Raw genomic sequence first — 13,621 nt, forward strand, 5'->3', positions numbered from 1 at the left:
AACTATTAGAGATTCTGTGGCTGTCTATAGGAAGAAAAAATAATTATTCCACAAAGTAACATTTGAACTGATCTTTAAAGAATGAGAAGCATTGTGATGGGTTTACAAGCAAGGGAGGATAAAAGGTCATTTGGCTGAGCTGAGGAAATAGCAAGAAAAAATACTTAAGAAAAATTTTGGGGTGTATTTTGACTATGTTGCTAAGAGGTTTTGGCTTTATTTGTATAGAGGAGGAGGTGAGGGTAAGTTGGAGTTACACATCAAAATTTGTAATGGAGCCTATAGAAAATATAGCAGCCCACATGACACTTTTGATTCAGAAGACATGAAGTAGGTTTGGGGCATCTGGATGTTTCAAAAGCTTCACAGTTGATTTTAATATGTATCTGGGATTGAGAAGTATTGGGTTAAAGAGGGAATGATCATGAAATGGAGTTTGCTGGTAGAGTATACACTTGAGAACATTTTATACTCTTTCTCAAACCTTGAAAGACTTCAGAATACTGCTGCAGTATTTTTCATTCCTTGATAACACAAAGATATAACTTGTGTTTTGCTTTATTTTTTGTAGGGCAAGTGGGGCTTGGAAGTGGAGGAAAAGACAGGTTTCTTTTTACCGTGGCACCTTAAAGAGCACTGAGAATCATATTGTGAAATGTTGGCATGTGTATATCATCTTTTGTAGAAACTTTCACTAGAAGTTTGAAAATGGATAATACCATTTTATTTATCTGTCCCAATTTACCCCAACAAAATCAATTAGCATATAGTAGATGATAAATGGTTGTCTGTCAAATGAATGCATAAGTGTAAAGTCAAATAAGAGAATATTTATAAAGTACAATTCTGAATAAATCAGTCAATATAAATTTCTCACCTCAGTGTTATCTCTGCTGGTGTCCAGAATTAACATAGAATAAATCACATATGACCCTATATTATGGTGCCTTTATTATGGTTCCTATACAATGGTTCTGTATGCAGGCAAAAGCAATATTACAAATAAAATTTTCAGTTCAGTATATAATACTGCAGTATGTTCACATTTTGAGGTAAGGTTAAAAGCAAAACCTGTCAAGTGATCCCTTATTACCCAAATAGTTTCTAAATATGATACTTTTCCTCAGTTAAAAATATTTTGGAAAACTGGACAATTGTAAGTTTAGGAACCCCAAACAGAAAATAAAATGATCTATTTAAGATAGATCTCTCCCTAACCTGTAATATCTTCATAAACACACAAAACATCAACCTTTTTAAGACCTTTTTTCCCTTTACCTTGGAATAGTGCTATAAGGTTTTTTCCCCATTAGTTTGGTCTACTGCATATCTATTAAGGATGCAGTGTTTTTCATAACTGGCTTGCTGTTTTCTCTACCACCATCCAGTAAGGGCATGGCCGATTCGTCTTCTTTAACATGAGTCTCTAAAGAGATATGGCACCTACCACCATTACCAGTCTTTGATACACTTTGGTTACACTTTCAGACAATAATTCAATTGTTAGATTCTTTACTACTACAATTTGTGTTCTTTGTGAGAAGATGCTCTTAATATACCTCATTTTCATTTAAAATAGGCATCCTGCTGTGGAGGATCAGAGGAAGGAAGAAACTGAGAATAAGCTAGAAAAATCATCTGGTCAACTGGTAAGAGAAAGTTTAATTTTCATTAACTTTTAGTTAATTGATAATAACTATATATGCAAATGCAGTTATACATCTAGTCAGTTTACGTGTTAAAATTTTTTGAGCGAGTCTACTTTCCTACCTTCATAAGTAAAATGGTCACAGTTAAATCTTGCTTTGATGATTGATACTGTATCCCAAGGTTGTCATTCTAAATACCATTCCTCACCATAACTAAAAATTAGTAAAAAAAAAATTGAATGGAATCATCCAGAAATAGCCCAACAATCATTTTTAAGAAATCCCTCATTTGTTTTTTGAAGGGAAAATTAAAGCAAAACAAAACCTATATACATATAAAGAAAACACACATACACACATGCAGAATTTTATTTAGTAAGACGTTTGAGTCATTTCTGAAGTTAAACTTATTCTTTATTTTTATTATCTTTATGGTTAGAACTTCTAGGTCTAAATGAAAGAGAATAACTCTGAATTATACATAAAAGGCTTTTATTACCAGTGATATGCTTTTATGGTAGTTAAAACTAGTTGTATGAACATCATATGTTCACATATTTTGTGAAAGACTGATGAAGAGATATTTGTTTGTTAGGTTCTCATTAGTATAATTTTACCTTCCACATAGTTTTATATAATGATTGATGTCCACTTGTTAATAAGTGTATTAGTCTGTTCTCATACTGCTGTAAAGAATACCTGAGACTGGGTCATTTATAAAGAAAAGAGGTTTAATTGAATCACAGTTTCTTAGGCTGGACAGGAGGGGGCATGGCTGGGTAGTCCTCAAGAAACTTAGAGTCATGGGGGAAGACAAAGGGGAAGCAAGCACGCCTTCACGTGGCGGCAGGAGAGAAAGAGACCAAAGGGGAAGGTGCCACACACTTTTAAACAACCAGATCTTGTGGGAACTCTTATCATGCGACAGCACTAGGGAGATGATGCTAAACTATTAGAAACCACCCCCATGATCCAATCACCTCCTACCAGGTCCCTCCTCTAACACTAGGAATTACAATTCAGCATGAGACTTGGGTAGGCACATGTTTGCAGGAACATGGGTAGGAAAGTTTGCAGAGGTTATCCTGTAACTTAGGAGGGGAAAATATATAAACATAAAATAAGCACGGTATTCACCTGCATGAGGTTATCGCTGTAAAAAATGCTGCAGAGGAAGTACGCTATATGCACATGTATGTAGGGTTGTACAGTTGAGCAAAGGCAAGAACCAGGGGACTAGATCCAGAAAAGACATTTCTAGATGCAGAATCAGGAATACAAAAAGCAAGGAAGGTGGACACTTTGACCTGAATTTTGTTTAGATATTTAATCAATTTTGCCAAAATGGATTAAGCATCAAATATTTTTTGACAACTAACTTAAATTAAAAGTGTGGACCAGGCATGGTGGCTCATGCCTGTAATCCCAGCACTTTGGGAGGCTAATGTGGGCGGATTGATTGCTTAAGCTCAAGAGTTTGAGACCAGCCTTTACAATATGGCAAAACATTGTCTCTGCTAAAAATACCAAAATTAGCTGGGTGTGGTGGTACATGCCTGTATTTCCAGCTACTTGAGGGGCTAAGGTGGGAGAATCACTTGTGCTTGGGAGGTCAAGGCTGCAGTGAGCCGTGTTCATGCCACTGCACTCCAGCCTAGGTGACAAAGCAAGACCTTGTAGGCATGACGCTTATAATATTTCCTGTTGAAAAATTTTTATTCATGCTATAATCTTGCCCGTGTATAAATTTGTTAATTAGTATCCGATGATTCTACAAGTACTTCTGAGTAGAATTGACCTTTAGTTTGAATTATATGCACTACTGATATTGGTCATTCTTTATGAGGGGTTTTTCTAGTTACTTTGTAGAATTTTTTTTTAACTTTTTGAAAAATTTCAAACCTATAGAAAGATTGCAAGATAGTAAAATGAGTAGTAGTACAATGAACATCCTTCATAGAGAGTTAGTAAACTGTTAACATTTTTCTGCATAAATAATCTTATGAAATGCTATAAAATCTAAGGTATATTTGTGGAATATAGATGGGGATGGAGGAATCTTAATTTAGTACTCAAACCCATTTTTTACAATGATAACCTCCTACAGGTGGATACCAAATACCATGGTTATTTTATGTTTATATATTTTCCCCTCCTAAGTTACTGGATAATTTCTGCAAACTCTTTTCCTTGTGGCAATTACGTAGGGGAGAGAAGGGCAAAACACCATAGTTGAGATTAGACAGATAGTCCTGCAATGGACTTTATTGGTTTCTACTTACTTTCCTGTGTAGCTCCAGGTCTGTTAGAGAACTGAAAGTGAGTTAGCCCATACAAGGGCATTTCAGCATCTCAAGCTCTATGGGGCTTCTGCAATAAGAAGTTCTTATTTTCAGAGATCAACAGCAACATAATCATATTCCTAGAATTCCCACAGAGTATAAGAACTCTGGTTTCTTGTTAAGGTTTGAAGGAAGGCCATCATCCATCTGTTCTAGCCCATTTATCCATCTCTATTGTCCACTAGTTCTTCACAACTAATGTTAGTAGATATTCCAGCAGGACTTGATTGTGTAGTTATCAGTTAACAATTACTGATGCCTTGTTAATTCTGTAAGAATAAATTCCTGAAGATTATTACTATTTATACAGCTCTGACTGAATTGAGATGTTGAGTCATTCTACTTTACTACTTTGTTTACAATTTGAACTATTACAACTATTCATTTTCAAGTTGCTGTGTGTTTAATAGCTGACACATCAGTCATATAATGTAAAAAGCACATTTAGATACAATTTTCATGTTACAGAGAATAATATATGTAATATTTTAAGTTCCTAGAGAGCAGAGAACATATTATTCTTCCTTAGATTTTTGTAGTTCTGTCATAGAAGCTAGGAGAACAAGGGAAAATGAGCTTTGTTCCTTTTTTAATGCTTTGGCTGATCTTAGAGTGAATGAGAATATGCAAACTGTGTAAATTTTTAATCAATAATGTCTTCTAGAACAAACAGGAAAATGACATACCTACTGATCTTGTCCCTGTTAACCTACTATTAGAAGTGAAGAAGTTATTAAATGCAATTAATACTCTACCAAAAGGTGTGGTTCCTCACATTAAGAAGTTCTTACAAGAAGATTTTTCCTTCCAAACTATGCAGGTAACATCATAAGTTGTTATTTGGGGCAGAAGTGCAGCTGTCTGTATATGACTTTTTTAATTAAAATTCTTTTTAAACCACACAGTATAGCCAAGGTCTTGAAAAAATCTCCATCTTACTTCTTGTAAAGGGCTTTGTTGTCAACCTTGACTGTAGACTTTTAAAAAATTGAACAAATAGAGTCATTTGGTGCTAGCCTTTTAAGAATAATGGTAGGAATGTGGGTTGGTAGCTTGTAAGCTGTTGACTACAAGGTCTAGTGTTTATTCCAGTCCTACTAATAACCTGTAACATGCCAGTCTGGGACAGGGGACTGCTTTTGTTTTCCTAACTCATAAAATGTTAACACATTTGGCCAGGCACAGTGGCTCACGTCTCTAATCCTAGCACTTTGGGAGACCGAGGTGAGTGGATCACTGAGGTCAGGAGTTTGAGACCAGCCTGGCCAACATGGTGAAACTTGGTCTCTACTGAAAATACAAAAATTAGCTGGGCATGGTGGCACATGCCTGTGGTCCCAGCTACTTGGGAGGCTGAGGCAGGAGAATCGGTTGAACTCAGGAGGTAGAAGTACAGTGAGCCGAGATCATGCCACTGCACTCCTGCCTGGGAGACAGAGCAAGACTCTGTCTCAAAAAAAAAAAAAAAAAGTTAACACATTTGTCAAAAATGCATTTTTAAAAATCATATCCAAATTTTTGGAATTATTTGTATAATAAATATTCTGGAAGCTATATTGTAGATTTCCATCTTGAAAGTAGTTTTTCTGTATAATTTGTAAATTTCAGCATAAGAAGGATACCATTTCTTAATGGAGTTTTCTGAAGTTAAAGAAAATTATATACTCTTTTCTTTGTGGCAATTAACTAGAGAAGAGAAGGGTAAAGCACCATAGTTGTCTTGAGAAGGCTACATTTGTCTTTCTATGAAAGAATATATGGTTATTTCCATGAAACACATTAATACTATTATGATTAAAAATTCCAACAAACTGAAGATATTCATAAGACTTTATGCACAATTATAACCTTAACCAAGATAATTTACCACAGTATAAGTGAATTCTGGCTAGAAATTGATAGAATAATGCCACCATTTCCCTCTTATCTTTTGGAAATCACTTAGAAACAACAAGACAGAAATCAATGGCCTTCAGATATGCAAAAAATAGCAACTAGAAGGTAAAAATAGAAGAATAGTACAGTCATCTTTTGGTATCTGTGGGAGGTTAATTCCAGGACACCCCCAGTACAAAAATCCAAGGATGCCCAAGTCTCTTATGTAAAATGACATAGTATTTGCATACAACCTGTACACATTCTCCCGTATGCATTACATCATCTCTAGATTACATCTAGGTATTACATATCTACTACAATGTAAATGCTATGTAAATAGTTGTTATACTGTATTGTCTTTTCAATTTAAATTATTGTATTCTTGCTATTTATTTATTTATTTATCAAATATTTTCAATCCATGGTGGGTTGAATCCATGGAGGCAAAACCTGTGGATATGGAGGGCAAACTGTACTTATTTATAATGATAACAAAAGTAAAATACCGAGTAAAATACTTAAGAAATGTACAAGATAAACTAGTATTTCTTTAAGCTTGTTCTAAACCACATACATGAGAATATCTGACCCCTGTACTGGTTCTAAAGAATCAAAATCTCTGGGGATAGGTCTTTGAATTTGTGTTTTAGTAAGTACCTAAGCACTGATTGTACTCACATTAAATTTAGAAATCAATACTGCATATTAAAACAATAAGTAAAACTTTCTAAAACTCTATTAAAGGTAAGAAATGAGGACCTGAATGGAATAGTACATGTAGGAAGACGCAGTATGTTAAAGCAGTCAATTTTCTATAAATTAAAATCCACAAATATCGCATGATTCCACTAAAATAATGGGATTTTTTTGGTTAGTGTCGCTAAATGCTAAGTCTAAAGTTCACATGGGAAATAAGAGGAAAAATAGCCAAGAAAATTATTTAAGAAAAGTATGAAGGAGTAGGGCTGGGAATTTGCCCACTTAAACATTAAAAGTTGTTATGAAGCTCTAATAACTAAAAGATTGTGTTACTTGTTCTTTATACCTCAGACATATCTAGAAAATAGAAGATAAGTTCCAGAAGTAGGACCAAATATATACAGAACCTTTATGAATGATAAGATGATAAAAATAGATAATACTAAAGGAAAAACACAAATCAATCCCAGTGGGATATTTTAACATACTTCTCTTATAACTGATATAACATGGACACAGAATTAGTAGACCTACAGCAGACTTGCTCTAATTGAGACACACATGTATAAACACTGCACCCAACAGTGGCAGATTATGCATTCTTTTAAGTGCACACAGAACATTTACAAAAATTGACCATATACTAGGTCACAAAGCAAGCCCCATCAGATTTCAAAGTATCAAAATATACAGAGTATGTTCTCTAACTACTCTTCAGTTAATCTAGAAATCAATAAAAGAGATAATCTAGAAAACCGTATGTTCATAAGGTAAGATATATACCTCTAATCTAGGTAACCAATTGGTCAAAGAAGAAATCACAATAGAAGTTAGATACATTTTTGAACTGAATAAAAATATATATCAAATCTTGTGTTATTAGATAAAGCTGTACTTCAAGGAGAATTTATAGCTTGAGATGTAAATATTAGAAAAAGAAGCAAGGTTGAATATCAGTTATCTAAGCATGACATTCAAGAAGTTAATGGAAGAACAGCAAATTAAAAGCACTTGAAAAGGAAGTAATAAGGATAGTTAAAACTAATGAAATCTATTTAAAACATAAAATAGAAAGGATCAATAAATCCAAAACTTGCTTTTTTGGAAAGACCAATCAACTTGACAAATGCGTAATAAGTATGTCCAAAACGAAAGCAAAAATATCCAAAATCATGAATGAACATGAAAACATAAATACAAATACTGTAGTCATTGAAGATAATAGAGATAATTCTGCTACTTGGAGTAGCTACCTGGTTTGTCTCATAGCAACCTGCCTCTGTGAAGAACTTGAAAAACTGGACACATTTTTTTCTAGTAATTCTTATTTTTGCTTTTCTAGTAAATTATTTAATTCAACCTGGGATAGAAATGATTCCAACCTTTACTTAGTTCTTTGAGGAAGGGTCAGTTTCTCTACCTTTTGTAGCAGATTCTGTCATTGCCCCCCTATACCAATTGGACCCTACCTATATTTTCAGTATGCTCTGGACAATTCTAGTTTTCCATGTCTATATCTCTATGCCTCAGGGCCTTTTTTTTCTAGAACAGGAGAAAGCTACTTCTCATGGCAGTTCAGAAGACCCAAGGAATTAATATTCCCCCATCACCCCAGAAAGCACTCAATCAGTAGGTCTTGGGAGTTATTATATGAATATCCCAGTTGCCTCTTCCCTTGAGTTGGTTAATACTGAGGTTTGTATTTTTGAGTTTTCCAAAATTTCCCCGTTGTGATAATCGCAGTGGCCCACCATGGGTAACTAGCATAATAACACATCCTTTAATTAAAACCTACTTTTCCTTCACTTTATTACTTCTCCACTTTCCTACCATTGTCTCTGTACCTCCCAAATAAACTATTTCCATTGAAATCCTTTAATTATGGTCTGCTTCCATTGGAACAAAAACAGGGCCTCAATGAAAAGAATGGGCTGTTTACCAGGGCTGCTCCTCCTTATAGACTATGCACTCCAATTTTCCCCCAAGCCTTGCAAATCTGCTGAAGGCTGTGCCACAACTGAATATGGCAATTACTTTAATGAGAAAAGTAGCTCCAAAAGTCAGTCAAAAGTCAGCTCTCCAGAGATTGCCTTTCAGAGGTTTTTATTTTCATTGTCTTAGTAGTTTTCCATTGCTTTCAGATAATTAGTTTTTATATCTTGTCCCGTTGTTTTAGTTATTCTCATTGGGAGACTGATCTGAAACCACCTAGGCTGTTTGACAGAGGTGGAACGTCAGTATTATGTTTTATATTTCTATTCAAATTCAAGAGATATTGTTTGAGCTTGGAATGTAGGTGAAGTTCTTGGCTAGAAATGTAAATTTGGAAACTGTCAGTATGTAGACACTATTTAAAATTATGATAGTGGGTTACTTTACCTAGAGAACATGTATTGATAGAGAAGAGGCTCATTAAATTGATTGCTAGGGATACTGAAATAAAGTATCTAGTCAGCTAGGAAAAAAACAGGAAAATGTTATATATGGAAACCAAGTTATGGAAGTGTAGATTAAATTTTCCATGCAGATTATACATTATTAAACAGATTATGTAATATAAACCAAGCACTTGTGGGTAGAAAACATTGGGGAATGGACACAAAGACATAGTCCTACCTTTCATTTCAACCATGTAAATAAACTATAGTACATAATAGAGCATGCATTAGCTCAGTTGCAATCAGATTGCAGCATAAAATGGTTTACCCTTGTATTGGTATTAATGCCAGCATTCCTGTTTACCACAGGTTCAGGGCTGGAATATTTTAGCTATGTCACACAATAGAAGGTATGAGAGTGAACTGGGATTACCACTTTCCTCTGAAGTAGGTGTGGATGTTGCCAACCCTTTGGCAGGTATAGGAATGCCTTTTTAAAAAATGTTTTAAAGAGGCTGGGCGCAGTGGCTCACGCCTGTAATCCCAGCACTTTAGGAGGCCAAGGCAGGTGGATCACGAGGTCGGGAGACCAAGACCATCCTAGCTAAAATGGTGAAACCCCATCTCTACTAAAAATACAAAAAATTAGCCAGGTGTGGTGGTGGGCATCTGTAGTCCCAGATACTCAGGAGGCTGAGGCAGGAGAATGGCGTGAACCCGGGAGGCGGAGCTTGCGGTGAGCTGAGATTGCGCCAGTGAACTCCAGCCAGGGCAACAGAGCGAGACTCCATCTCAAAAATAAATAAATAAATAAATAAATAAATAAAATAAAATTTAAAATTGTTTTAAGGAAATAGTTACAAACAACATTCATCGGACTACTTAAAAGCAAACATATGAGAACAGTGTATCTGGTTGGTATGGATTTTTTTTTTTAAACCATCTTCATCTCTATTTTTAAAATTTTCTCCAATAAGCATGAATTATTTGTATAATGTAAACATATGTAGATGTTTGTTCCGACTTATAGACATTTTTAACTGAATAATTTTCCACAGAGAGAAGTTGCAGCTAACAGCCAGAATGGTGAGGAAATTGTTCCTGCTTTGACTTTACGTTTCTTGATTACACAGCTAGAAGCAGCACTTAGGAACATTCAAGCTGGCAATTATACTGTAAGTGTTTTCTTTTTGAAAATTTGATATAATGGACTTGGTCAACATTTCTCAGTGAGAAAACAGCCAGTGCATGCTTATTTTAAGGTGTGGGCCAATTTTTATTTTTTTCTTTTACCTCTAGAAAAGGGTATGTATAAATTGATTGCCTTCCTGTGTCTTGTACTTTCTTATATGACTGGTAGATGACTTATGTATGTCTTGTACTTTCTCATGTGACTGGCTCTGTAATAAGCCTATTCATTCTAGTCTCCTTCCCTACCACAAAATTGTTCATCTTAAGAGAAACTTGAACTAATAGAAATGGGCTTTCCCAATCAGAAATGGAGAATCATAAAGTTAAGAAAAATAAGCCAATTATAGAAGGACAAATACTGCATGATGTCATTTGAATGTGGAATCTAGGAGCTGAACTCACAGAAGCAGAGAGTACGATGGTGGCTAGGGGTAAGGGGTCAGGAGTACAGACTGAAGAGATGTTTGTCAAAAGATACAAAATTTCAGTTAGATGTGAAGAATAAGTTCAAGAGATCTATTGTACAACATAGTGACTATAGTTAATAACAATGTATTATAATCCTGAAAATTGCCTAGAGTAGATTTTAAGTATTTTCACCACAAAAATGATAAATATGTGAGGTTATACATATGTTAATTAGCTTGAGTTAGTCATTTCACAATGTATACATATTTTATAATGTCGTATATGATAAATATATACAATTTTTATTTATCAATTTAAAAAAGAAAAAATATTCTGTCTTTTTAAACCATAATTAATCAGCTTCTCTTTCTTCTGAGATTTCTATATTTGTAAAAGTTGGAATTTCTCTTATAGGTAAAATTAACAAAATGTATTTATGTGTTTAAGATCAAATGATACTTTAGAAATAAATAGGGTTATCTTCAAAAAAGGACTACCCAGACACCAAAAAAGGGAGCCTAAGACATTAAATCCCATATTATAATGATGTACAAAGAGATGGAAAAATAATACTTATTTAGGATTCTGTGGATTAGGGTTCTTACACGGTGAGTTACACCATTCAGAAGGAGATTCTAGTTGGATTCCAATGAGGAAACAAAGAAAATGGGAGATTTGCATCTTGTAATCCTGAGAACTTGGGGGATATGGCAGATCTGCTATTTCTCCTACTGACCAGATTGCCAGTCAGTGAAACAAATCAATGTGAAATCAGCCTTAACAGGTACCCATTGCTTAGCCTTCTTTACTTAGACATTACTTCAAAGATGAGTCTTAGACTAGGAAATGGAAGAGTTTCTCCCTGGTAGCTCTAGGTAGTACTTGTGAGCAGAAGTGGCATTGTGATGATCAAAGCAGTCTATTGCTGTATCTAAATTACTCTATCTGTCCTTCAAGGCCACCAAAAAGGGAAAAGACAACCTTGTAGGAGACAACAGTGGATTATGTATTATGGGGGTGCAGTTACGAATAGCATCTCTATATTAATTTTATTCTAGTTCTTGGAATAATCTTTGCTGATGGGGAGAAAGTAGGAGAAAAGGACAGGGGCTTTAGGTTAAAAATGTACAACTTGCATCTTTCAATTCCAGAGTTTTTCCTCCTCTAATTATAGCATTACCACAATTCTGCCTCTTATCTTGTTCTTAGAAATGTTTTATTTAGAATTATATTAGCTAGTCTCTGTTGTGTTATTCATGAAGCTGTTTTCTTTTAATTACAAAATAATAGCTCACACTTATTTAGTGTTTGCTGTATGACAGCCACTATTCTAAGCGCTTTGTAAAAATTAGCCCTTTTAGTGTTCATAAGTACCCCATCTTAGGGAACAGAGGTTAAATAACTTGCTAACTTGACCAGGTAGTAAGTAGTGGAGTCAGGATGAAGTCCTTGGCTCTAGATTCTATGGTCTGAACTACAACATTTTACTGCCTCTTCAGGGATGAGAATTTTAAGGTGGGAACCACTTAGATGTTATGAGGAGTTTATATTTAATAGACTTACTTAGTCCATCAAGAACAAACACACGTCTATCTCCACTGAGATCAGTTTGAAGCCAAATTTATAATCCCAGTCAGTTATCTCCTCATTGAATACTGTTGGTCATTAGAAGCATGCAAGGTGAGAGTATACAGTTAGATCAGTATAAACAGAAAGCTTATGGGCCGGGCGCGGTGGCTCACACCTGTAATCCCAGCACTTTGGGAGGCCGAGGCGGGCAGATCACGAGGTCAGGAGTTCGAGGCCAGCCTGACCAACATGGTGAAACCCCGTGTCTACCAAAAATATAAAAATTAGCCAGGTGTGGTGGCATGCGCCTGTAATCCCAACTACTCAGGAGGCTGAGGCAGGAGAATCAATTGAACCCAGGAGGCAGAGGTTGCAGGGAGCCAAGATTATGCCACTGCACTCCAGCCTAGGTGACAGATTGAGACTCCATCTCAAAAAAAAAAAAAAAGCTTATATCCTATGGATATTTATCATTCTATGTACCTAGAAAAATCTTGTTTATGGTATGGGGAAATCTTGATGAAAAAGGGTAATGTGACAAAAGATAGGGTTATCATCTTCAGTCAATATAGAGCTTATGAGCAGAGGAGTCCAGGGTTCTCCAGAGAAACCAGACTGGTTTTTGCTGTGTGTGTGTATGTGTGTGGGTATATGTGTGTGTGTGTGTGTGTGTGTGTGGTTTTATATACATAAAACATACAAATACTTATATACATATATACATATACATGATTATAAGGAATGTATATGTGATTTATTATGAGGAATTGGCTCATGTGATTATAGAGGCTCAGCAAGTCCCATGAGCTGCTCTCTGTAATCTGGAGACCCAGGAACGCTTGTGATATAACTCATCCCAGTTCTGAAGGCTAAGAACCAGGTATAAATCCAAGGATGAAGGCAGAAGTTGAGATGAGATGTCCAAGCTCCAGCAAGCAGGCAGGAAGCAAAAAGGGATGAATTCTTCCTTCCTCTACTTTTTGTTCTGTGCAGGCTTTAATGGATTGGATGATGCCCACCTACATTGGAGAGGGCAACCTGTTACACCCAGTCTACCATTTCAAAGGCAAATTTCATCTGGAAACACGCTCAGAGACACACCCAGAAACAATATTTAATCTGGGCACCCTGTGGCCAGTCAAGTTGACACATGAACTTAACCATCACAAATACAATGGACAGGGAGGTCTTGGTGTACCCCTCACACAGTTTCCCTAAATAGTTACATAATTACATTACTCCAGAACATATTAAAAAAAAAAAAACAGGAAATTGATGTTGGTCCATGGGGCTTTGTGTCTGGGGTCTCCAAGACCACCCTCATGTTCAGAGATTTGCTAGAAGGACTGGACTCAGCATATGGTTATACTAACATCTAAGATTTATTATGGTGATGTGATAAGGATACATAGTAGATCATATGGGGAAAAGACACAGGTGAAGTCTGAGGAAAGCCATCTGCAGGTTCCTCCATATTTTCTCCCTTCCATGAGAAGCTACACAGCAT

General features: G+C 35.6%; 1 protein-coding gene across 5 annotated transcripts in view; it reads left to right on the plus strand.

Annotated features, from left to right (window-relative positions):
- DZIP3 (DAZ interacting zinc finger protein 3) overlaps positions 1-13,621 on the plus strand; it is a 101,924-nt gene that overhangs the window by 17,069 nt on the left and 71,234 nt on the right. For all 5 annotated transcript variants that reach the window (XM_019024280.4, XM_055383532.2, XM_063704006.1 and 2 more), the window contains exons 3-5: positions 1,580-1,649; positions 4,656-4,811; positions 10,005-10,121. In XM_019024280.4, coding sequence (XP_018879825.4) covers positions 1,580-1,649; positions 4,656-4,811; positions 10,005-10,121 — 343 coding nt within the window. The remainder of the gene's footprint in view (positions 1-1,579; positions 1,650-4,655; positions 4,812-10,004; positions 10,122-13,621) is intronic.

This window comes from Gorilla gorilla, chromosome 2 (assembly GCF_029281585.2).
Source record: "Gorilla gorilla gorilla isolate KB3781 chromosome 2, NHGRI_mGorGor1-v2.1_pri, whole genome shotgun sequence".
In the NCBI taxonomy this organism is placed as follows: Eukaryota; Metazoa; Chordata; class Mammalia; order Primates; family Hominidae; genus Gorilla; species Gorilla gorilla.